This window comes from Diachasma alloeum, unplaced genomic scaffold (genome assembly GCF_001412515.2).
Source record: "Diachasma alloeum isolate Michigan unplaced genomic scaffold, Dall2.0 Dall_scaffold_00185, whole genome shotgun sequence".
Taxonomy (NCBI): Eukaryota; Metazoa; Arthropoda; class Insecta; order Hymenoptera; family Braconidae; genus Diachasma; species Diachasma alloeum.
Genome location: NW_021680351.1, coordinates 1,904,593 through 1,929,229, shown reverse-complemented (window position 1 = coordinate 1,929,229; position 24,637 = coordinate 1,904,593). Strand labels below are relative to the sequence as shown.

General features: G+C 38.0%; 4 protein-coding genes across 6 annotated transcripts; 3 read left to right on the top strand and 1 right to left on the bottom strand.

The window, feature by feature from the left end:
• Nucleotides 1–185: 185 nt before the first annotated feature.
• Nucleotides 186–2,091, top strand: LOC107048059 (F-box/LRR-repeat protein 14). The gene has a single exon (XM_015271017.1). It carries the CDS (start codon nt 629–631, stop codon nt 2,045–2,047), a length of 1,419 nt encoding a protein of 472 aa, XP_015126503.1. The 5' UTR covers nt 186–628; the 3' UTR covers nt 2,048–2,091.
• Nucleotides 2,092–6,353: 4,262 nt separating this feature from the next.
• Nucleotides 6,354–10,392, top strand: LOC107048031 (lysM and putative peptidoglycan-binding domain-containing protein 2). Its single transcript, XM_015270980.2, has 3 exons — nt 6,354–6,719; nt 6,977–7,251; nt 8,863–10,392. The coding sequence occupies exons 1-3, from the start codon at nt 6,492–6,494 to the stop codon at nt 9,104–9,106; spliced, it is 747 nt and encodes a 248-aa protein (XP_015126466.1). The 5' UTR covers nt 6,354–6,491; the 3' UTR covers nt 9,107–10,392.
• Nucleotides 9,489–11,700, bottom strand: LOC107048032 (succinate dehydrogenase [ubiquinone] cytochrome b small subunit, mitochondrial). The gene is made up of 4 exons (XM_015270981.2): nt 11,547–11,700; nt 11,182–11,324; nt 10,505–10,692; nt 9,489–9,804 (listed from the first exon to the last, which is right to left on the bottom strand). The coding sequence occupies exons 1-4, from the start codon at nt 11,596–11,598 to the stop codon at nt 9,618–9,620; spliced, it is 570 nt and encodes a 189-aa protein (XP_015126467.1). The 5' UTR covers nt 11,599–11,700; the 3' UTR covers nt 9,489–9,617.
• Nucleotides 11,701–13,301: 1,601 nt separating this feature from the next.
• Nucleotides 13,302–23,182, top strand: LOC107048125 (protein Aster-B). Of its 3 annotated transcripts, none has more exons than XM_015271136.1 (7): nt 13,302–13,530; nt 15,046–15,364; nt 15,827–16,007; nt 16,548–16,828; nt 17,806–17,955; nt 19,155–19,792; nt 21,499–23,182. In XM_015271136.1, the coding sequence occupies exons 1-7, from the start codon at nt 13,484–13,486 to the stop codon at nt 22,106–22,108; spliced, it is 2,226 nt and encodes a 741-aa protein (XP_015126622.1). In that variant the 5' UTR covers nt 13,302–13,483; the 3' UTR covers nt 22,109–23,182. The 3 variants fall into 3 exon arrangements, with proteins under 3 accessions (XP_015126622.1, XP_015126621.1, XP_015126623.1); XM_015271135.1 differs by having other exon boundaries at nt 15,824–16,007; XM_015271137.1 differs by lacking the exon at nt 13,302–13,530 and adding an exon at nt 13,658–13,700 and having other exon boundaries at nt 15,824–16,007.
• Nucleotides 23,183–24,637: the final 1,455 nt, after the last annotated feature.

The following is a 24,637-nucleotide window of genomic DNA, read 5'->3' as shown; positions in this document are numbered from 1 at the left end:
GCCAATCAATTCCCCTAGAACCCCATCCACCAATCCCACGGACCCCCCCTCCCAAATCCTCACTCCCATTGGTCAATCCCCAAACCAACTTCCCGACGCTCCCACGCACCGAATCCCCTCACGAAAAAACCGCACACACATTCCCGTCTACAACCCCCCTGCCCCCTCAGCGCTGCCCGCGCCACAGTCTGCACCAGTAAGCGCGCCAGTCCACTTCCTGCCAATTGTGTTATCTCGCCAAAAAAAAGACTCTCATCTCTCCCGCGAGTGCTCCCCAACCCAGAAGCCACCCACCCCCAAAGCCAAAAGCCCCCAAAAACTCAGACCCCCAAACCCCCATCGATCCCCCAAACTCCTGCACCCTGACCAGACCCCTCCCACCCCCGAGTGATGCCCAAAGTGCTGCTAAACCCCTAGACCCCATTCCCCGAAAAGGACCTCAAACCCACAAAAAAAAAAAAATCCCAGCCCCAGTGTTTCGTGCGTGAAGTGCCCACCGCAAAACCTCGCCAAAATGGAGTACAACAATTCCCTCCGCCTGAAATAACGCCCGAGGTCCACCATCGAGCCAGAGTTTGATCGAGTGATCGTCAAAAGGTAAAGAAAATCAAAAGAACAAATAAAAAAAATGGAGGATCACCTCCTGATGACGGAGCTGCCATTGCCAGTGCCAGGAGGCCTCCTCCACAGGTCCGGCCACTACTACCATCTGCACCAGCCGCACCTGGCGCTGGGTGTTAACCCCCCAAGCACGATAATCGAGACACCTGTGCCCCACTATCCCCCAGCCTCGAAAAAGCACTGCAGTAATTACGGTATAGCACGTCACTTGTCAGACCTGCGAACAATCGAGAACGTGACAACGAGCACGCACATATCGAGCCTCTACCCCGAGATCCTCGCCCACATATTCAGTTATTTATGCGTCAGAGACAAGGGCAGGGCTGCCCAGGTGTGCGTGTCCTGGAGGGACGCAGCATACCACAGATCAGTGTGGCGTGGTATCGAGGCGCGTCTGCACCTGAGGAAGCAGGCGCCAGCAGTTTTCGCCAGTCTGGTGAGACGAGGTGTCAAGAGGGTGCAGATACTGTCCCTGAGGCGGGGTCTGGGGGACGTCGTCAAGGGAATAACGAACCTGGAGTCACTGAATCTCTCCGGCTGCTACAACATCACAGACACTGGACTGACGAGCGCCATCTGCACCGAGTACTCCTCCCTGACGGAGCTCAATCTGTCGCTCTGCAAACAGGTCACTGATAACTCACTCGGGAGAATCGCTCAGTACTTGAAGAATCTTGAGTCACTGGAGCTGGGGGGCTGCTGCAATATCACGAATACTGGGCTGTTGCTGATTGCCTGGGGCCTGAAGAAACTCAAGAGACTGGACTTGAGGAGCTGCTGGCACATATCTGACGCTGGCATTGGCCATCTTGCTGGGATGAGCAGGGAAACTGCTGCTGGGAATCTTGCCCTGGAGCATCTGGGACTGCAGGACTGCCAGAGGGTGTCTGATGAGGCTCTCAGGCACATTTCGGTTGGGCTGACTTGTCTCAAGTCCACCAATCTCTCTTTCTGCGTTTCCATCACTGACGCTGGCCTCAAGCATCTCGCCAAGATGTCTAGCTTGAGGGAGGTGAACCTCAGGTCCTGCGACAACATATCTGATGTGGGAATGGCCTATCTTGCTGAGGGCGGCAGCAGAATATCATCGCTGGATGTGTCATTCTGCGATAAAATTGGAGATCTTGCTCTCGTTTATATTTCTCAGGGTCTTTTCAATCTCAAGAGTTTGTCCTTGAGTGCTTGCCAGGTCAATGACGAGGGGATTTGCAAAATTGCCAAGACTCTTCATGAGCTGGAGACTCTCAATGTTGGACAGTGCAGCAGGCTCACTGATAAGGCGCTGTTTACCATTGGGGAGAGCATGGGACAACTCAAGTGCATCGATCTCTATGGCTGCACGAAAATTACGACCAGTGGACTGGAGGTCATCATGAAGATGCCGCACATCACTACGTTGAATCTGGGACTCTGGCATGTGAGGTGATGAGGGGGGACGAGTGTATATAGGGAGGGCCGTGGAGAGGTGGGTTTAGGGTACGTTTGTTGTTATTTTTTTGTGGGGGGTTCTGGGGAAAGGGGAGGGGGGGTGAGACGATAGTAGAAAATTTGGGCTTGGGGAACAACAATCGCAGAGGGAATTTGGGCTGCGTAATATTTTTCTGGGTGAAACGGTGAATTATCTCAGGGGAATTGTTTCGTAGGTAAATGTCAGATGATGTCTTTTGACATTTTTGGGGAAATTCACTGGTTTACGAGATAATTGGACGAGTGATGATAATGTCAGGTGAATTTTTGATGCATGAGAGATGTTTTCCTGTTTAAAAGGTTGAATTATCTTGTGAAGGAATTATTTTATGGAAGAATGTCAAATAACATTTTTTGTTGGGAATTTCGGCCTCCGGGAAAAGTGTCTTTTGACATTTTTGGGGAAATTCACTTGTTTACGAGATAATTGGACGAGTGATGATAATGTCAGGTGAATTTTTGATGCATGAGAGATGTTTTCCTGTTTAAAAAGTTGAATTGTCTCGTAAAGGAATTATTTGATGGAAGAATGTCAAATAACATTTTTTGTTGGGAATTTCGGCCTCTGGGAAAAGTGTCTTTTGACATTTCTGGCTAAATCCACTGATTTACGAGGTAAATGAACAATTAATAAAAATGTCAGATGAATGGAAAAGCTTATCTCTCAACTTTTACACCAAAATTCAACAAAAATGTCAAGCATTCCACTCCAAAAGGTCAATTTTCCACGTCTCAAATACCGAATCAACTCCCCAATGAGTAATTTCATCCAAAAATTTCACCAGACACTTTCAGTTGGAGCTGTAATCCCCATTTCCACGATATAAAAGGCGAAAATCTCAAAAACCCCCACTTCTCTACTGAACTCGTCTCACCTCCGCCGAAAAACACTCCTCCCATTCCCAAAAAAAAACCCAAAAAATATTGTACTTACGAGACTCGTACTGAGCATCTCCTGACATCAACGACAATTTTTCAATCTAAAAGACAACATTTCGTTAGTTAATCCTCAGCCTTTTTACTCGTTGTTTTTCATATCCTCTTTAAGTTGAAAAAATCATTCTGTTAATCATCATCTATTGATTAATTGTAGAGCTAGATTCCCAGACGATTGAAGAATCGCTGATGCAGAGTCATTGTTTATCATTGAAAAGCACTGCACATTAGGTTTTAAAAAATTGTGAATCATAAATGTTCATTCGTTCTTTCCATGAACTAGACATTAATCGTTTCTACCTCGTTTATTACTTTACCCTCATGAAAGAAATGAACAATGTCCTCACAGCATAACGCATTGTGATACAGTTTTGTTTATTGATAATTTTTTTTCCTGTATTATTCGTTTTTTACACTTTGAAAGCAAAAAAAATGAGAGAAAAAAATTATTTGCTCAGTTTGTAACAAATGAATGATTGTGATAAAAATAGAAAATACGAGTCTCGTTGAACTCAAGTTGGATTCTTAATAGTATATTTCTAAATTTAAACGAAACAATTTTTTTATTGGTTGATTGGTGAATCCAGGTGTGAGGAAATTCATAAAAATCATTCGGTTCTTTGGGCTTTAATTAGTCGAGAATGAAGTCTCGAGGCTTTTTTTTACTGTTCACGATCGTTTTTTATAACTCAAGGAGAAAAACTGAACTGTAAAATAGTTTTAATGTGATCTCCACGATCAAAGTCACGAGATACTTCACATATCCAAGGATTATTGTGAAGTTTATGAATAGAAGTCGAGGAGTTTAAGCGTAATTTTCGTTAAATGTAATTTTTTCTACGTTTTTTATCATTGTAATGGAAAACATTAAGTCATTATGAGAAGACACTCGCGAGTTAGGGGAGTGATTATTCTGTATGATACTGTATGTATTGTATGCACGACGAGTGCTGTAAGGTAACAAATAAAATTAATAAGGGTCAGAGGAAGTGGTGATATGTTGGGAATGGAGCAAGTAGATTTTTTACCTCTTAAATACGAATTTATATCGGTAATGCGTGGGTTTACGAAAAAGTGTCGCAAAATATTTTTTGTTGGAAATTTGGTGCCCTGCAAAAAGTATCTCTTGACATTTTGCGCTACATCCACTAGTTTACGAGATAAATGAACAATTGACAAAAATGTCAGATGAAAATTTTTTTCATAAACTATATTTTTCCGCATAAAAAGTTTGATTATCTTATGATTGAATTGTTTTATGAAAAAAAGTGATAAGATATTTGTTGTTGGAAATTTTCTCCTCTGCAAAAAGTATTTTCTGATATTTTGCTCTAAATCCACAAGTTTACGAGATAAATGAACAATTAATAAGAATGTCAGATGAAAATTGTTTTCATAAATGAGATTTCTCTTCATAAAAAGTTTATTTATCCCATAAAAAAATGTCGAAGGGCATTTGCCTGAAAAATTTACATGTCACCACTTCCTCTCTGCACCACTCGGTCAGCTTTTTCCCACAGGAAAAATCAAATTAACTGTTAAATAACGAATTAATTCATTAGCATGTAAATCGTTTGTTATGTGCAATCACCAATTTGTGTGACAATTTTTTCCCCTGAAATTCCAATTTTTCAAGCGCAAAAAGACACTCAAACAACTAAAAATCATTATCACTATTCTGATTTTTGCCATAATCATAGGTGATTAATTTTTATGTATAAAACATGAAAACACATCTTGATTTAACTCTGTATAAAGACGACATGAATTTTTAATTTTATAATACTGTAAGTGACATTTAGATTTTAAAAATGATAGATAAACGGTTTAACTCACGTATGTAATATCATCTAGAAAAGTGGCCTTATCGCATTGAATCTATAGCGTGCATTAAACAACTTTTAAGACAAGTGGAAATGAATATGTTGAGGTCACGAGACAAGAATTCACTTTTTCTTTCATAAAAATACGAAAATTGACGTTTTTTTGACGTACAATAAAGGAAACTAATTTGTTGATTAATTCGTTGCCTGAGGGTTTCAGTTCAGAAATGAATGGAAAGTGCTCGTGAAGGGATTTTTTTTCAAGTTTTAAGAATGCTCGATGATGGTTTTGGGAGGAGACAATTGTATCGAACGGCATTCATAAAAAAATGCGTCAAATAAACCATGTAATATTTTTTGTGTACAATTCCTTGTTGAAATATATTATTTTTATAAAATAGAAATCAATGGGTTGTCCTGTTTTTTCGTTTTTTTGGTGGAGAATTTTTTCTCGAATGAACATTGCAGTGAATTCTCATGAATTACTCTCATTTTTCTGATGAAAACATGCATGAAAATTGTTTGTTAAGAAGTGGAAAATAGTTATTGATGGGTTTTCATTTTTTTTTAAATTTTTCTTTTTGAAAAATTAAAAAAATGAGTATTTCGATGAAGTTTTTTTCAGTTTCCGAGGAATATCTCGAGACCTAAAGCAGATAACGAAATTTTTATGGGAACCTTTTTTGTTAAGAATTTCCAGAGCTACAAAAAAGGTCCCTATGATAATCGCGCTATCTCTCTTACTCTTCTCAATATTTCCAAAAACCAATTTCCGAAATTCATAAAAATTTCGAAAACCATCTGTGCAATAAAGAAAAACAAAAAATCCCCTTGAGGAATCCTCTTTTGCAACAATTACTATCACTAATACTACCCATTTGATTCAAAAGTGAGTAATGAGTAATTCAAAGATGGCGGTGCCTCCACCTCATATTTTTAAACACCTCTCAAAATGATTTATCCTCGTTAAATCACCTTCAACTCGTTTCATAAAGTTCCTGGAGGCGGAGAAAATTTGTCAAGCTGTCCTTCAGGTTTTTCCATCCCTTTTCTGCTGAGAATTCATGGCGTAAAGTTTTCTCCCATTTCAGTAATTGCTTTGCCCTTCAGTTTTTAAGGAATATCTCGAAATCTAAAGCAGATAGCAAAGTTTTTATAAGAACCTGTTTTGTAGCTCTTGAAATTCTCCACAAAAAAGGTCATAACGAAAATCTCGCTATCTCTCTTCTTCTTCTCAAAATCTCTAAAATCATCTCTGCAATAAAAAAAAGACAACAAATCCCCTTCGGTACTCCTCTTTCGCCAGAATTGCTGTCAGTAACAATGCCTCCTCAATTCAAAAATGAGTCATCAGGACGATAAGGACTCATGTGACGTCACGTGCCCTCTTTCCCCCACAAGCCCCTCCGATTGGCCGAATTCGCCAGCTCCAACGGAAAATCCTTTCACAAAATCGCTGCATGAGAATTCCCCCACCTCCAAAGCATTAATTTGTCACCCCCTGGCACGATTCAATAGTATCCTGAGTTATCCATAAATAAACTACCGCTCGACGGTTTTTTTTCTTTATTTCCCCATTATCACTTGATTTGTCGGCCACAGAAGTGACAACTGATTCAATTAATCAATGGTGACACTAATTATATGTATATCGACGTAGATCATAAATACATTGAAACTATTCGCAATAAAATAATGGATCAGGATTTGTGCAGAGAGATGGAAGAACGCCTTTCAATTCGTGACACAAGTAGAAAATTGAAGAAATACGGAAGTACTTCAAAACATTTGATAAGAAATGAAAATCTCGTTAAACATTTTGTATGTAAAAGTGATACACTAGCTGGTATTGCCCTGAAGTACGGAGTTACGGTGAGTAATTAATGAATAATTGAAAATTATCATCGCAGAATGTTTTGAGGACAGAGTCTATTGTCATTTGTTAACCGTCGATATCTCGAGATTGGCAGAGTGAATTCTCAATATTTTAATTTCATTTTCAAGGTATTTTTTTGAGGTTTAAAATGAGCGCTGAGTCGAGTTATTCTGATCGTTGGTTCACGAGATATTGAGGATTGAAGGAGACGTGTTTTTCAAGGAGTCACGAGGTGCTAATTTTTTTGTTTCAGACTGAACAAATTAGGAGGGTTAATCGATTGTGGGCGTCTGACAGTCTATTTTTACGTGAATATTTACTAGTACCTGTCCCCAAGGACTCTAATACGCAACAATTTAACGAGGGAATTGTTAGGGAGAACTCGAGGGGTGATTGTGATGTACCTAGTGCAACGCATGTGGCATCGACAAGCAGTGATGATAGTTCTGTGGATAATTTTTTAGCTAAAATGGACTCGTCTATTGCTAGTGTCAAGAGGGAAATTCAGAAGGTCCAGGGACAGAGTTCGTAAGTAAGGGGTTGCTTACAGTGGAGAAACAATTTTTTTTTTTGGCTAAAGGGCAGGGGAAAAACGTAGAAAATCTCAATTCAACGATTCTCGATTTATCTTGTAAACAATTGTCAGCAGAAGAAAATGTCAAGAGATCTTTTAATATTCCGAAATTATTTAATACGAAATAATACGAAATTTTTCCTAGGAATGTCTTCAAATTACCTTAACTCACACACTATCAAAATGCTATCCCATTAAACAAGAAAATTTGAGATTAAAAAAGTCTAATTCAAGGGCATTTTTCGTGGCTGACGAAATTTCCCTCAAACAATTCAACTTGTTAGAGAATTGAGAATTCTTCTAAATGACTAGAAACATTTTTTAAAGGAAATTTGGTCTCGATGTTTTTCTCTAAAAAAACTAGTTTTCGGGGTAAATATGAAATTCTTCAATAAAAGTGTTAATTTCAATTCTTTACGTTTTCCCACTTTCTCTTTAAATCTTCCATGTCTTTTAAACAAACAATATGAATGTCCTGAACTTTATCTTATATCTAAAACTAAAAAATAGCTTGAAAATGACCTAAAATTTATTGAATTTCACTCAGCCATTCCCGGGTTATTAAAGAGTGAAACAACCCATTTTGCCCTGCTCTATCGGGTTTATTATTCCCCCTGAATTATTCAATATGGCATTGTGGGGATTCAACTCGATTTGTCATGCTAATTTTGTTACGAGCAATGCAGTTTGTCGAGGAGAGTTGGAGGAATTAATTATCACATGAACCTGTGAAACGAGTCGAATTAAATACTCAAATTTTGAATCTGCCAATTAAATAATGTCAACCCTTCCTTATAAATAACGAAATTTTCTACAAAAAAGATCTTTTGAGAATTTCTCGTGGGACTCTTCGTTATCCTGATAATTTGATAGTGGAATATCGATCATTAGAGTGAGTCAGGGAAAACAAAATCAGTTTTGGAAGGTTCTAGACCGAATTCCTGAGGGTTTATCGACACTATGATAAGGATTGAGTGATTGACTGATAAGGGGTTACGTAGAAAGATGATTGCAATCGTAATTCGAACTGACAGAAACTAAAATTTTGAGTGAGTCGACACATTTTTATAATCCAATCTTTGTTTTCCAGTTATTCAAATTCATGTGGCATTTTCTTACATTTTTAAAGGGAATAATTGATAATTTTTTTATGTAAAAGCCATTTTTTAGATTTTTTAAACAAAAAAATTGAAATTGATAAAATAAAAAAAATGAATAATTAGAGTGATCAAAGAAAAATAACAAAATTTCCTGAAAATTTATCAAGAGTTTATTTTTGCAAAGCTGGGACTTGAATCAGAATTGACTGAAAATACGATTTTGAAAAATTATTTAAAAAATATAAATAAATAGAGACAACATAAATTAACATAAATACATAAATAAATATCAATCATTCCCAACAGTAATTACAATGTTATTGATTACTACCATAAAATATGAAGTAATGTTAATTAAATTAAATTAATTAACAAAAAAATTGTATCCTGTTCTATTCAAGAGCAATAACAAATGTCTCGTCGATTCATCCTCTCACATAACATTAATTTTGTTATTCTTTCCAGCTTTATGTCTGACGACGAAATGTTCGTGCAACGAAGACCGGGAACCCGGAGTTTACGTCACAGTTTAACCCACTCAACCCCTCCAATAACCTCGACAGGTTCATCGATGAACCACCACATGAGATCATCGTCCGAGGACGACGTACACGATCTTCCATCAGCCGTTGTCATGACACACGGAAAGAAATTGAAAACATCCCTCCAGAAGCTCCAGCAGCAGCAGGACGAGATATTTCAATTGTAGCTAATGAACAATTACGCTAGAATGACATTAAACTGTATAGTTTATTCTAATTTTTTAATTTATCGAGGACCTCCAAGGGGTCCAAGCCCTTCAGTGAACTGAATTTTTTGTAAATAATATTAGTAAATAATACAAAAGAAAAATGGGAATTATTTCCAAAAGATTTTTTTTAATTCAGTCATATTGAACAACTTCAATGATTAATAATTCACATTCAACTGTAACAAAAACAAAAATTCCCTGTAGGGACTGTTCCCCTTGGAGACATGCTTGACATGACGACTAGCAAATGACGAAAGTGAAAGAAGGCAGAGCAGAACAAAAAAATATACAAACACAAATGTTATTTTTTAATCGATCTAGTAAAAAAAGGGGACAAATATTTATCTTTCTTTTTAATTTAGTTTTATTTTTCTAATTAATTCGAAAAATCACGAAGAAAATTTATACATTAGATTATATTAATCTTAAGTAAATCGCGGGGACAATTTTTTTGTCAATTAATGTTCAATTACTTATTCCCAATTGCCCAGAATTTTTTAACTGCACCACCAACTCCAGGCCCGTTGTAGGCCAATGCCAGGAGTCCAGCCAGTGTCACTACTGACATTGCGTAGAGAGCAGCGAATAGTATCTTTGGGAGAACTGGGCCCACCACTGCTGGCCTTGCATAGTCCAAAATAATTGCCTCGAGGCCCCTGAGAATTGAAAAGATGAAAAGTTGTTTGGGTGGAGGAGAGGTAGAGAACAGATTATCTTGCACAGGTCTTGAGACCTACTAGAACTATTTCTAGAAATAGTTCATCGCTATGACTCGAAAAAAATTGCACATTGGATTTCATAATTCCAAAGTTTCAAGGATTCTGAATAATTTTTTTGGAATTTTATGAAATCCCCAAAAATCCTCAAAAATTTTTTTTTTTCTGCGAAATTTCACAGAGATTTTAGGAGATATTTACAGAATTCTTGAGCTAACGAATTTTTATAATTTTTTTAAGCCATCATTTTCGGCTCTCTACCCCTGCTTCACCGATTGATTCACCACTCATCATTGAAAAAAGCTGCTATTGTAATTATTGAATACCACTGGGAGAAGCATTCGCTTACTGCATTGAACTATTTATTTGCATATTTTTCTTATTAAAAATGACAAAAAAGGACTTTAAAATTTGTTGTCATCACTAAATTGTTGAAATAATTGAGTTTTTCAGTCTCTACTCTCATTATCTGTACAATAAAATGCAGAATATTTATTGATTGTTAATAAATCATTGATTGATTGAGAATATATAAAAATTCCCCCAATCATTGTCACCAAACCCCTCGATTTTCTCGAAAACATCAATTTTTTGGGCACTAAATCCCAGTTGTGTTCATTCCTGGCATCTCCACACTCACCAATGGGCATGCATGACCAACAGAGCAGCGAAGGCCCCATCGAGGATGACATTCTGGACCAGTAGCACCCCAGGGAGCAGAACAATGAAGGCAGCAGCCACAACTCTCTCCATCTGCCATAATTTCACATGATCTCCAGTGCTCGAGGCTCTCAGTTGATTAGCAAAAGGTACCAGAGCCTGCCCGATCTAAAAAATTCACAATATCTGGGGTTTTTGAACTTTTCAATCCGGAGAATGAAAAAAATTATTTGAATTTTGAAAATTTCTTGTTTTTCGTGATTGTTTTATTCAGAAAAATCAAGTTTTTATCAATTTGATTTTTATCCTGGGCCAATTATAATTTTCTCTGTTGATGTTTATTCAGGGGACGATTGGGTAAAATGGACACTTCACTTTTTTTCAAATGCTAATGACTTATTGAATTGTTAATGAAATTGTATCATTTCTTTTTTTCAATAAAAAGGGTAATTCTTCCCCCTTGTGATGAGCCTAGACTGAGCTCAATTGATAAATATTCTGATGAGTTATGAATTTTTTAAATAAAGTAAAGTGTCCATTTTACCCCACCCACCCCTATTTATTTATTGCATATCGATCTAATAGCAGAAAGCCAAGTACAGGGTCAAATTTAATACATTCAGGTGTAAGGGCTTAATTTAAGTGTTTAAAAAATACCTTCTGAGAATTTTGATTGAAAGGCCTCAGAGCTGTGACTCCAGATTTTCTCACATTACTAACGAGTGATGAGTAGCTCTTCACAACATTTTGGAGGCTCCTTTGGCCCACGAGAGCCCCTGAATTGCTTGCATTAATGATTTCTGCACGAAAAATAATGGAAATTTATGGGTATGGCATTTAATATTCACTAACTTCAACTAAAAAAATCATTCAATTGTTGTCACCCGTCGATTCTCCTCACAAAAAAAATTTTAAAACGTGTTTTCATCCCTCAAAACCCCACAAACCTCAAAATCGCCACCCCAGCATAAACATCGCCCTCCCGGCATTTTCGCGCAGTGAAAAAACCCCTGAAAACTCACTGGAGATGGCTGGAAGTCCCCTGAACACCTGACACCTCGTCAAGTAAGCCATGTTCCCCTGAAATCCCTCCGACAAACTTATCAAGTCCAAGACGATCGAGAATTATGTAAAAACTAGGAATGGGCGATGTTGTGTTCATTAATCGAAAACATTGATCGATTTTTCATGCCCAAACATCGACGTTTTTCATTCGATTTTGAGAACGGCCGATTAATCGATTTTCGATTCTTTTTTCCAAGCATCGATGTTTCAAATTCTGACAAAGCTAACAAAATTTTTCATTTTTTTGTCGAAAAATAATGTTGATTGATTAAGAATAAACAAAATTTGTCGATTAATCGAAAACATCGATTTTTCATGCCCAAACATCGACGTTTTTCATTCGATGTTTTGAACGGCCGATTAATCGATTTTCGATTCTTTTTTCCAAGCATCGATGTTTCAAATTCTGACAAAGCTAACAAAATTTTTCATTTTTGTGTCGAAGAATAATGTCGATTGATTGAGAATAAACAAAATAATAATTTATCCGCAATTAGAAGTAATTATTTTCTACAGTATGTGTGTTATAAATGATTAGTGAACAAGTCCAGTCGTTTATTGGTTTTTTAAATGAAAAAAAAAAATCAATTTTTAACAATTATTGCAGCTAACGGAAAATATTCAATATATTTTCTTCAATTAATCAAAAACCCTGTTTCGAGATTCAAAATTTAATTCTCCAGCAGTACTGATCATTGAAACGTAAGTCCCTCGAGAAGAAAAAAAAATTATTAAAAAAAATTGTTGTTTCCCCTGTGTAATGAGAAACCCATCGATTTTTTAAATAATCGATGTTTTTTCCTGATGAATCGTTTCACAACATCGATGTTTTTGAAAAACATCAATTCTTCGATAATCGATGTTTTTTCCTGATGAATCGTTTCACAACATCGATGTTTTTGAAAAACATCAATTCTTCGATAATCGATGTTTTTTAAAATATCGCGCATCCCTAGTAAAAACCGCCATAAAATCCAGCCCCCATGCAGTTATCCACAACACCTCGTCAGGTGCGTTTCCAACGACTCCTCCACCAATCAGAGATAGAGATGCAAATGCGTCACATGACCCGTCATATAACGGTCACATGACCTGTCATATGACGGTCACATGACCCGTCATATGACGGTCACATGACCTGTCATATGACGGTCACATGACCCGTCATATGATGGTCACATGACCTGTCATATGACGGCTGTCACAATTCCCCCTCCCCCTTCCGTGACCGCCGCAACTTGTCAAGAAAAAATGACGGTCATTTTTCATCTATATAGATGAAACTTTATTTTTTTCTCGGTCAATTTTCAGTTGAATTCCTTTTGTATCGGCCTAATCCGCATTTTGAAATGGAAATCACGTTTTTTTTCCATCCATATAGATGAAACTATTTTATTTTATTCATGACCGTCACAAATTGGAAATTAGTTATGACCGTCATTAAGCAACTATATAGATGGTTTGACAACAATTTGGCTACAAATGATTTGTGACAATCATTTGTAGTTGGAAAATTTCAGCGTCACTGACCGTCACATGACCGTCATTTTTGGTCATATGACGCGATCTAAAAATGACGGTTATTTTGCATCTCTAAATTCAGAGCGGACTGTCAGGCGCTCCAGGCCGCCCATTGGCTCCCGAATATCGATATTCCCGTGGACGAAAACAATCGAGACAATAAACGTTCGATCCTTGCGTCATTGGCCTGCTCTCCTCAGTTCCTGTTCGGTTGTAATGGTTATCAACTCCAGTTGCGTTGCAAGTGACGGGTTATCAAGTGGTTAATTGGAAAAATTAATTGGGGTTTTAATTATGTAGGCGAAGTGGTCGCCTGTGGTGATGATTCTGGAGGAGTGAAGAGAGGTTTCAACGCGGTTCCTGGCGAGGGGACATGTACTGCGAGAAGGAGACGCTTGCGGATCATCCGATATCGAATATGTGAGTGATTTCGGGGGTTTCATCATTGTTTTTTGGGGGGCTCTAGGGGTCCACGATATTTGGAGTATTGTTGGGGGGGAGCAGGGACGGAGAGGGAGGAATTTCAGGGAAATGTTGGGAGGAGATTGTTGTTGTCAAGTTGTTCGGGTGTTTTGTCGTCATTAGAATGAGTAATTCTGTTGTTTTTTAGAGAGAGGGAGGATTCGATGGTGGGGATGATTCCTTTTGAGTGATTAATTAGGCGGTCGAGGGAAGGGAGAGGGGGATGAGGATTTTCGATTTTTTTTATCGGGGCCAAGACTCAGGAAATCAATTTTGAAGATATTTTCTGTTTTTTTTTAAATTTTGTTTTATTCAGAAAATATCTTTCAACTTTTTCAATTTAAAATCTCTAAAATCTATTAAAAAGCTACTAAAAAATTTGTTCGGTATCGAGATGATTCAATGTTTTGGCTCTTTTGAAAATTCTTAAATGAAATGGATCTGACTTCTTCTGGCAATTTGGGAATTATCTCAGGGATGAGGGATTCTAGGGGAAAATGGCGAAAAAGGTTTTTCGTGGGACTTATTTACGAATTCTTGAAACATCGGGGGATGGGGATTTTTGGCTTTTTTTTATCGGAGACAAAGGATTTGAGGAAATAATTTTGGAAGATATTTTTTGCCAGAAATTTTGTTTTCTCCAGAAAATATTTTTTCAACTTTCTCTATTAAAATCAGTCAGTATCTAGATGATCTAATGTTAATCAGACTCTTTCGAAAATGCTCGAATGAAATGGATCTGACTTCTTCTGGCAATTTGGGAATTATCTCAGGGATGAGGGATTCTAGGGGAAAATGGCAAAAAAGGTTTTTCGTGGGACTTATTTACGAATTCTTGAAACATCGGGAGATGGGGATTTTTGGCTTTTTTTTATCGAAGACAAAGGATTTGAGGAAATAATTTTGGAAGATATTTTTTGCCAGAAATTTTGTTTTCTCCAGAAAATATTTTTTCAACTTTCTCTATTAAAATCAGTCAGTATCTAGATGATCTAATGTTAATCAGACTCTTTCGAAAATGCTCGAATGAAATGGATCTGACTTCTTCTGGCAATTTGGGAATTATCTCAGGGATGAGGGATTCTAGGGGAAAATGGCAAAAAAGGTTTTTCGTGGGACTTATTTACGAATTCTTGAAACATCGGGGGATGGGGATTTTTGGCTTTTTTTTATCGGAGACAAAGAATTTGAGGAAATAATTTTGGAAGATATTTTTTGCCAGAAATTTTGTTTTCTCCAGAAAATATTTTTTCAACTTTCTCTATTAAAATCAGTCAGTATCTAGATGATCTAATGTTAATCAGACTCTTTCGAAAATGCTCGAATGAAATGGATCTGACTTCTGGCAATTTGGCAATTATCTCAGGAGTGAGTGATTCTGGGGAAAAATGGCAAAAAAGATTTTTTACGAAGGAGAAAATTTCTGATAAAAAATGTCTTCTGTCATGAAAAATGAAATTTCCACTGGGGTAGGAACAAATCTGTCGAGAATCTGTTGGTCTCGAGCCACGAGGTATTGAGCTCGATCAACTCATCCTCCATGGGCAGTGTTTCATCATCAAAATCCCAGAGCGATCACGGAAATGAGGACGACAGTCGTCATGACAATCTCGGGAGAGGCAGCAGTGATCACGAGAGAAATCACGTGCCAAGTCCCAGTGCATCGCCACAGCCCAGTCCCAAAAACACGAAGAGCAAGAAATTCCCGTGGAAGAGTCAAGGCTCGAACAGTGGAAAGTCTGGGAGCAATGAACCCACCGATAGCTCGACGAAGACTGACGACCAGTCCACGGTGAGACATTTGCCCTCTTTTCGTTGCCCTTTGGGGGGGATTATCTCGGTAACAGGAGCCTTTAGGAGAATATGTCTCAGGACATTTTTTGTAGAGAATCAAATTTCCAACAGAACTTGTCTTATAAAATTTTCTCCCAACATCACTCATTAACGAGATAATTAAGGAATTAAGATTGATGAAGAATTTTTTTTCGAAGTTGAACTTTGAATGCCAGTTTTTGAAAAATATCTCGGAATCGTGAAGAGATATCAAAATGTTTTATGAGACATTTTTTGAAGCTGAGATAATTTTCCACAAAAAAGTTTCCACTCGATTTTTGCTATTTCCCTTCAACCCCGAGATATCCACAGAAAACTAAAAATTGAATGAATGTTTTGTCTCATTTCCCGTTAAAATGAGATTTTACATTCCTTCCCTGGAATAATCTTTCTGAGAAAATTATTGAAACTTATCAAGGAGACTGCAAAGGGTTCGTCGGACTCCACCGAGCACATTCGCCCCTCCAACGACGTCCGCAAGAGCGAGCGTTCGAAGAAAAAGTCATCCTGGTACAACGTCCTCTATCCAACGTACAAATCTCGATCTGAGGACTTCAAAAGGATCTTCAAAGACGTTCCAGACGATGAACGACTCGTAGTAGGTCAGTAAAGTCATAAGCCAGAAATTTAAAAAATGAAAATGACGGAATTAACGAGAGAATTCAGCAGCGAAGCGGTAAAACCGTTCAACTCGATTTCCACTGTTGGCCAGTTTTCAATGAATATCTCAAGCTTATTTCTTGTGTAGAATTTAATTTTTGTCATAGGGGAGGGTGGGGTAAAATGGACACTTTTGACTTTTTTAACATTATTCATAACTCAGAAACAAATTTATTAATTGAGATCAGTTTAAGCTCATCACAAAGAAAATGAATTGTTGTTTGTATTGAAAAAAAAAATTACAAAATTTCATCAACATTTCAACCCCTCATTAACATTTTTAAAAAAGTCAAAAGTGTCCATTTTACCCCAGCCTCCCCTATAAAAAAAATTAAAATTAAAAAAAATTGAAAGAAGAAAATTCCTTTTTTCTTATTCTGTATTTTATGACATTATTATATTATTTTGTGATATTATTGAGTAGAAAAATTCTGCGCAACAGAATAATACAATAAAATGGTTCCAAAATTTTTAATTTTCAGATTATTCCTGTGCCTTACAAAGAGAAATACTGGTTCACGGCCGCTTATATGTCTCTCAAAACTACGTATGCTTCTACGCTAATATATTCACATGGGAGACTATCGTCTCCCTGAGGTGGAAAGACGTTGCCTCAATTACCAAAGAAAAGACAGCTCTCGTTATACCAAATGCAATATCAATATGTACAGAAACTGATAAATTTTTCTTGACTACGTTTGGCGCCAGGGATAAGAGTTACATGATGCTATTCAAAATTTGGCAGAACGCTTTAATTGGTCAGGTAACCATTCACCAATTTTAATCACTAGATTATGATGAATTAACAGAGAAATGTTCCGTTTGACGAGACCCCTTCTGTGACGTTTTTTTTATTTTTTCACGGCTCTTTAACCAGGAAATTTTTTCGTAAAGACTGATCCGCGGGGAAAATGTCAAAAGATCTTTTTTGCAGGATCTTTTTTGCATTGATAACTATTCAATTATTTCCCTCATATAGAGGTCCGGAACGCCGATGGATAGCGTATACACTGAGAGAAAAAATTATTCCTGCCAAGGATTGATATTCTCGTCAGAAGATAATATTTTTTCAGAACGAATTTTTCCAGGGCAGTCATTTTCAGAGAGTCCAAGTCTATCCTCAAAAATTACAGTGATATTGAACAATCTGATTATTATGCTACATATGACCTTGACAAAATGTTCTCCGATATCTTCCGGATTTTACAAATTGGCGATTTTCTCAGGTAAAGAAAATTGGAATAATTCCAAATGTTAATAATTATTATTGGAGTTTCTTCGAGGTCATATGTAGAAGAATATTCTTATAGATCACCATAATTCTCACGCTTGGAACTGATTTCGGAGCACCTGGAAATGACTGGCCTGGAGAAATACGTTCCAAGAGATATTTTCTTCTACTAAGAGTATGAAAAAGATATCACCAATAACATTTTCTTGGAAGGAATAAATTGTTTTCTCAGTGTAGCATCCCGCTTTCCAAGTAATTTATGCCTTAAAAACATCTAAGTTGGCCGTGTAGAATAGCCCAGGGGATAATATAGATCTTTTTTGTAGGAAATTTGATTCTCCACAAAAAACGCTTGAGACATTTTCTCGTAAAACGAATTCGTCTGGAGATAAAACGGAAATTGCGGAAGTGATTATCTGATCTTCAAGCGTTTTATCACTCTGACATTTAAATGTTCAATGCTAATTGGGTTTCGCAATCAGGGTCGTTAATTATTGTTTCAATTTTAGCCCATGAGCAATACTGAGATGTGGCAGCTAGTCCATACTTGCTACGGAGAGGAATTGGGCTTGACATCGGACGATGAGGATTATATATCCCCTTCAGCGCAGGAAGAGGAGAAAATTCCGTCTAGATTATCAATGGAGTCATTCTCGGAGGTAATTCAATTTTCAGTATTTCATAAACTTCCAAATATTTGTTCCTACAGTAGAAAGTGAATTATATCTTACCCCCTACGTTATTTAATCTAATCAATTTGATTAGATAGAGAAAATTCATCAGTATCGCTTTCTATTGATTGTGGCCAATAATTTTTGATGTTAAATTTTTCTGAACCTGAATTTATGTCTGAATGTAAATTTATTTCACCGAAATTCATGGCCAAATTTACATTAGAAAAAAACTCGCTTGTAACCACTAATTTTGAGGGTCAAACGACCCTTAAGGACGTTTGGAGTTGAAAGGTTAAATGGTCTTAAAGGTCAAACGACCTTTAAGGACATTTCGAATTGAGGTCAAGTGATTTTGAGGGTAAAATGACCCTCAAAACGCTTGAAGTTAAGGGTCAATTGACTTAATTTTGGAGTTGAGAGTCATGTGATTTTCCAGGTCAAACGACCCCCAAACATGTTTAAAGTTGAGGGTCAAGTGACCCTCAAGCACCCTTGGAGTAGGTTTTTAATTAATTTTCAAAAAGTCAAGGGTCAATTGACTTTCAGGGCCAAATGACCCCTGAAAGCCTTTGGGGAAAAGGGTCAAGTAATCTTGCAGGTCAAACGACCCTTAAGAACGTCTGAAGTTGGGGAACGAATGCTATTAAGGGTCGAACGAAGTAGAGCAATCAAACTGTAATTCGATCCTCAACTCCATCCGTCCCCAGGGGTCCTTTCCCCTTGTGACCCAAATGGCATTAAGGGCCATTTGACCCTCAAGGCCCTTGCGAACCTCAATTTAAAACAACGCCAAAACAATGTATTGGATTATGTGTAGGAATACTCAATAAAAACACATTAGTTTTATTCTTCAAAGTAAAACTCTTTAATGATCGCACGCAGAAGGTATATCTTTCTCCAACGAAGTCTCTAGGACGACTAACTAAAAGTCATGAGAGTTTTCACTCTCTGGACCCATTTGACAAAAGGCCCTTGTTTCAATTTTCTTCAGCCTCTCCTTTGTGACTCACCATGAGGACTGTTTTTCTTCACGTCTCTATTTTCTAAGAAAAGCCATAAATGTCACCCTGAGTGTTTGGGTGGAAAAGAGAAAATGTTTAACTAAACTAAGAAATTAATTTTTGTATTCAGGCATGAATTCCAACACAATGCGCCTGAATCTAACCACTCCTCTTTATTTCCAGCCTGACCCCCCCAGCCCCGATCAGCCGACCTCCCCCTCCCTCCCCGGAACTTCCCCATCCTTTCCCCCCACCGATCTGAACCATGAAGCAACAGATCAGAGTGACACGACCGAGAGTGACGTAGAAAAGCAAAATCTCCGCCTAGGTCTCTGTCCCACCTCCGCCTGCACCTCGACCCACGATGGCCGAACAATAATAAACACAACCCTCCCTATCCACATTGACCAGCTATTCACCCTCCTCTTCACGACCTCCAAGTTCTTCCTGGACTTCCACACCGCCCGAAAAACCACCGATCTCATTCAGTCCGAGTGGACCCAACACTCCGAGACCAACAAGAAAATGCGAACAGTCTCCCTGACAGTCTCTCTGACCCAGCCAGTTGGCCCCAGGAAGTCACAGGTCACCGAGACCCAGATTATGCTGCCCTGCAGTCGTCCAGGTCACCGTTACTGCATCGACGTGGAGACGAACAACGCAGGGATACCCTATGCAGACTCCTTCAGTGTCTTCACTCACTTCTGCATTGCATACGTGTCCGAATGCGAAACGAGCCTCCAGATATTTTCACAGATTAAATTCAAGAAGCACGTGTGGGCGGTGATGAGGGGACTCATCGAGAAGAACTGCTGGGCAGGGTTTGAAATGAATTTTTTTCAGGCTCTTTTTCACTGCATTTGTGTATTTTTATAAATTTGGATTTTCGGGGGACAGTTCAAAGGGAGTTTTTGGGGGTAAAAAGGTCCCTTGAAGTTGGAAATATCAGGAAAAACAACATTTTTTTCGTTGAGGGTCAATGACCCTTGGGAATGTTTGGAGTTCCCAAGGGTCATTGATTTTCAGGGTCAAAATACAGTTTAAACTCTGAGGGGAATGTTTGAAGGGTCAAGTGATTTTCAGGGTCAAATACAGTTTAAACTTTATGGCGTTGAGGGTCAAATGATCCTTAATGGCATTTGAAGTTGAAGGTTAAAGTTTTAGGGGTGAAACAACCTTTGAGGACGATTGGAATTGAAGGTCAAGTGATTTTAAGGGTGAAATGACCCTCAAGAACATTACTTAATCCTGAAGTCCATTAATGAATGGACTTCAGGATTAAGTAATTTTCAAGGCCAAACTACCCTCAAAAACTTTTAAAATTGTGGGTCAAGTAATTCTGACGGTCAAATGACCCTTAAAGTCTTGTAGATCGTCAAATGAAGGTCACTTTCTTGAGGGTTAACTAATCCTTAAAAACGTTTGGAGTTGAGGGTCAAGTCATTTTCAAGGTCAAACTACCCTCAGAAACGTTGAAAATTGTGGGTCACATAATTATGAGGGTCAAATGACCCTTAAAGCCCTTTAGACCTGTAGTTCGCATGTTCTTGAGGGTCAACTAATCCTTAAGAACGTTTGGAGTTGAGGGTTAAGTCATTGTCAAGGCCAAACTACCCTCGAAAACGTTTAACGTTGTAGGTCACGTAATTATGAGGGTCAAATGACCCTTAAAGCCCTTTAGACCTGAAGTTCGCATGTTCTTGAGGGTCAACTAATCCTTAAGAACGTCTGGAGTTGAGGGTCAAGTCATTGTTAAGGCCAAACTACCCTCAAAAAGTTTTCAAGTTGAAGGTCACGTAATTCTGAGGGTCAAACGACCCTTAAAAACCTTCAGACCTGAAGGTCAAAGGGTCTTGAGGGTCAAACGATCCCGAATACTCAATCATAAATTTCGGACACACTTCATTCTCGAAAAATCTCCTTCAGTTTAAACATCGTGCAATTGAATTTCGATTGAAATTCCCACAGGTTGGAGGAGTATTTCAGCAGTCTGGTGAAGTCATTTTCAAGGTTAAACTATCCTCAGAAACGTTTAAAATTGTGGGTCACGTAATTATGAGGGTCAAATGACCCTTAAAGCCCTTTAGACCTGTAGTTCGCATGTTCTTGAGGGTCAACTCATCCTTAAGAACGTTTGGAGTTGAGGGTTAAGTCATTGTCAAGGCCAAACTACCCTCGAAAACGTTTAACGTTGTAGGTCACGTAATTATGAGGGTCAAATAACCCTTAAAGCCCTTTAGACCTGAAGTTCGCATGTCCTTGATGGTCAACTAATCCTTAAGAACGTTTGGAGTTGAGGGTCAAGTCATTTTCAAGGCCAAACTACCCTCAAAAAGTTTTCAAGTTGTAGGTCACGTAATTCTGAGGGTCAAACGACCCTTAAAAACCTTCAGACCTGAAGGTCAAAGGGTCTTGAGGGTCAAACAATCCCGAATACTTAATCATAAATTTCGGACACACTTCATTCTCGAAAAATCTCCTTCAGTTTAAACATCGTGCAATTGAATTTCGATTGAAATTCCCACAGGTTGGAGGAGTATTTCAGCAGTCTGGTGAAGGCGTTGAGCGTCGAGTGCGAGGAGACTTCAGCTGGGAGTGGAATAAAGAGGAAAACCAAAAGGAGACGACGAGCTGCGGCTGCTAACAATGCCCTTCAGGCACATCCACCAGACCTTCTGCCCCTCAATCTGGCATCTGCAGTTACGGAATTACCCCTGAATTCTGGGATCATCAAGCCACGAGAGGAGCCCATCTCCATCATTAACTGGATCCTGTTGATTGCTGTTCTGTGTCTGATGATCATCAATGGACTGCTTTATTACAAATTGTGGGGGCTTGAGGATGCAGCTGCTTATACTGTGATGGATCTTCATGTGTTGAGAAACACCCCCAAGACCGAGGAGGACTGGGTGCATCTTCTCCAGCAGCAGGAGAGCCTGCATAATGTGGAGATGAGGAGGTGGCAGAGAATTCTACAGACTGCTGCGCAACTACTCAAGCAGACTGAGGAGTCACTCACGGAATTGCAGAAGAGCATGCATCCAATGGCGACGGACAAGATGTTCTCGGTGCTCAAGCCGAATTTGAAGGGGTTCTATGGGGGGGAGGGGGCCCAGAGGCAGCGGGATGAGATTTGAGGGGTGAGGGAGGGTCTGGAGGAAGTGCTTGAAATGGTCACGAAGTCTGAAAAGTCTCTTGAGGTTTGAAATGCCAGGAAAAACGACTGTTCTGTGTAGTTTTTTGAGTTGAAGGTCGGTTGAGGGGGTCAAATGGTCTTGCGGGTTTAGTACTTTTGAAGTTGAGGGTCAAACGACCCATAAGGACATTTGAATTTCAGGATTTAATTGTCTTGAGGGTCAAACGATCTTTAAACACGTTTGAAGTTGAGGCTGAAGTGATTTTGAGGGTCAAAAGCCTTTTAAGGACGTTTGGACTCGAAGGTCAAACCATCTTGAGGGTCAAACGGGTCAGACCAGAACGATCGGAAAGGATCATTTAATCCCCAACTAAAACCAAAGAACGTTTCCTGAAATGCTCTAGTCGTTTTTCCTCATATTTCATTCATTTCAAGTCGACAATGAGTGAATAGCATCTACGAATGTTTAAAAAATGCCCAGACATTTTTTGAAAAATGCACTAGTGATCTACAAGTACATCACGTTCCACCACTTCCCTCCCGAGTGATTTGTAATTATTTGTAATTATTTAACGAATTAATTAATTATAAGTATTATTATTCTTTTTCTATCAATTTTACCTCGTTTAGGGTACAGCTATCCAGTGATCCATGAATTTAATTGAGTTTATTTTGATTCAGGATACGATCACTGATAATTTTTGTAAGTTAAAGTATTTTGTTTTGATGAATTTACATTCTACGATTTTATTAGGTAGGGGAAATCATTGGAATTGGGGTAGTAGGGAATTGTCTTTAGGAAAAAACCAGTGAATTGTTCTTTGCTTTGTCATTAGGTAAAACCTGTAGTGCAATGGTAAAGATGAATGACTAAATTCAATGCATTCCCAGGGCGAGTTTCAGATTAAAAAATTATAAAAAACATTTTCGCCTGAACCTATGAGGTGTCTAAATATTTACGAAACAACCTGCGAAGATGGGAATAGTAAAAAACCAGAATGCATTTTAAGAATTTTTTGTCAATATATATGACAAAAAATGATAAATTGAAAAAAAAAACATCAAGAGGTTTTTTTTTTATAGAGAATTGAGTTCTTTAAAACAAATCTCTTGATATTTTCTCCTAAACTGAGTAGATTCCAAAATAATTACAAAATAAACAATGAAGATTGAATGAAAAATTCAGACCTGAAGATTTGAAAAATCACGATATTTATGAAGGAACTTCCCATTTTTTTATTTACATTTTTGTCACTATTAAATTGCCTACAAAAATGTCCCCCAGTCCCTTCCCCTTTACCATTTCCCTACGAGCTAAAGAAATCTTTCAAAAATAACCGAAAAAAAATGCGAAATGTATGTAAATTAGTTATGAATCATGTAAATCCGCACAATTCTTGAAAAACAATGAATTCACAGTAGAAAAAGTGATGCAGCATTGCCAAGAAAAATAAATATATTTAGGTTGAAAAATACTTCATTATTATTGTAACAATTCTATCTAGAACTTTTGGAGTTGAGGTTCAAGTGATTTTCAAGGTAAAATGGCCCTTGAGAATGTTTGGAATTGAAGTTTAAATGGTTTTGAGGGTCAAACGACCCTTAAAAACGTTCAGAATTGAAGTTTAAATGGTTTTGAGGGTCAAAAGACCCTTAAAAACGTTCAGAATTGAAGTTTAAATGGTTATGGGGAACACACGACCCTTAAGAAAATTTGGAATTGAACTTTAACTGGTTTTGAAGGTCAAAAGACCCTTAAGAACGTTTAAAATTGAAGTTTAAATGGTTTTGAGGGTCAAAAGACCCTTAAGAACCTTTGGAATTGAAGTTTAAATGGTTTTGAGGGTCAAACGACCCTTAAGAACCTTTGTAATTTAAGTTTAAATGGTTTTGAGGGTCAAAAGACCCTTAAGAACCTTTGGAATTGAAGTTTAAATGGTTTTGAGGGTCAAACGACCCTTAAGAACCTTTGTAATTTAAGTTTAAATGGTTTTGAGGGTCAAAAGACCCTTAAGAACCTTTGGAATTGAAGTTTAAATGGTTTTGAGGATCAAAAGACCCTTAAGAACGGTTGGAATTGAAGTTTAAATGGTTTCGAGGGTCACAAGACCCTTAAGAACGTTTGGAATTTAAGTTTAAATGGTTTTGAGGGTCAAACGACCCTTAAGAACGTTTGGAATTGAAGTTTAAATGGTTTTGAGGGTCAAACGACCCTTAAGAACGTTTGGAATTGAAGTTTAAATGGTTTTGAGGGTCAAACGACCCTTAAGAACCTTTGGAATTGAAGTTTAAATGGTTTTGAGGGTCAAAATACCCTTAAGAACGGTTGGAATTGAAGTTTAAATGGTTTAGAGGGTCAAAAGACCCTTAAGAACGTTTGGAATTTAAGTTTAAATGGTTTTGAGGGTCAAACGACCCTTAAGAACCTTTGGAATTGAAGTCTAAATGGTTTTGAGGGGCAAAAGACCCTTAAGAACGTTTGGAATTGAAGTTTAAATGGTTTTGAGGGTCAAAAGACCCTTAAGAACGT

What these genes read in the sequence shown, in the direction of transcription:
- LOC107048059 (XM_015271017.1), top strand. Translation starts at nt 629, where the DNA reads ATGGAGGATCACCTCCTGATGACGGAGCTGCCATTGCCAGTGCCAGGA.
- LOC107048031 (XM_015270980.2), top strand. Translation starts at nt 6,492, where the DNA reads ATGTATATCGACGTAGATCATAAATACATTGAAACTATTCGCAATAAA. An exon ending in CCCTGAAGTACGGAGTTACG is followed by an intron (nt 6,720 to 6,976) that starts GTGAGTAATTAA and finishes TTTTTGTTTCAG; the next exon opens with ACTGAACAAATTAGGAGGGT. An exon ending in AAGGTCCAGGGACAGAGTTC is followed by an intron (nt 7,252 to 8,862) that starts GTAAGTAAGGGG and finishes TATTCTTTCCAG; the next exon opens with CTTTATGTCTGACGACGAAA.
- LOC107048032 (XM_015270981.2), bottom strand. Translation starts at nt 11,598, where the DNA reads ATGGCTTACTTGACGAGGTGTCAGGTGTTCAGGGGACTTCCAGCCATC. An exon ending in GGGACTTCCAGCCATCTCCA is followed by an intron (nt 11,325 to 11,546) that starts GTGAGTTTTCAG and finishes TTTTTCGTGCAG; the next exon opens with AAATCATTAATGCAAGCAAT. An exon ending in TTGGTCATGCATGCCCATTG is followed by an intron (nt 9,805 to 10,504) that starts GTGAGTGTGGAG and finishes TTCAATTCTCAG; the next exon opens with GGGCCTCGAGGCAATTATTT.
- LOC107048125 (XM_015271135.1), top strand. Translation starts at nt 13,484, where the DNA reads ATGTACTGCGAGAAGGAGACGCTTGCGGATCATCCGATATCGAATAT. An exon ending in GATCATCCGATATCGAATAT is followed by an intron (nt 13,531 to 15,045) that starts GTGAGTGATTTC and finishes CCACTGGGGTAG; the next exon opens with GAACAAATCTGTCGAGAATC. An exon ending in AGAACGCTTTAATTGGTCAG is followed by an intron (nt 16,829 to 17,805) that starts GTAACCATTCAC and finishes TTTCAATTTTAG; the next exon opens with CCCATGAGCAATACTGAGAT.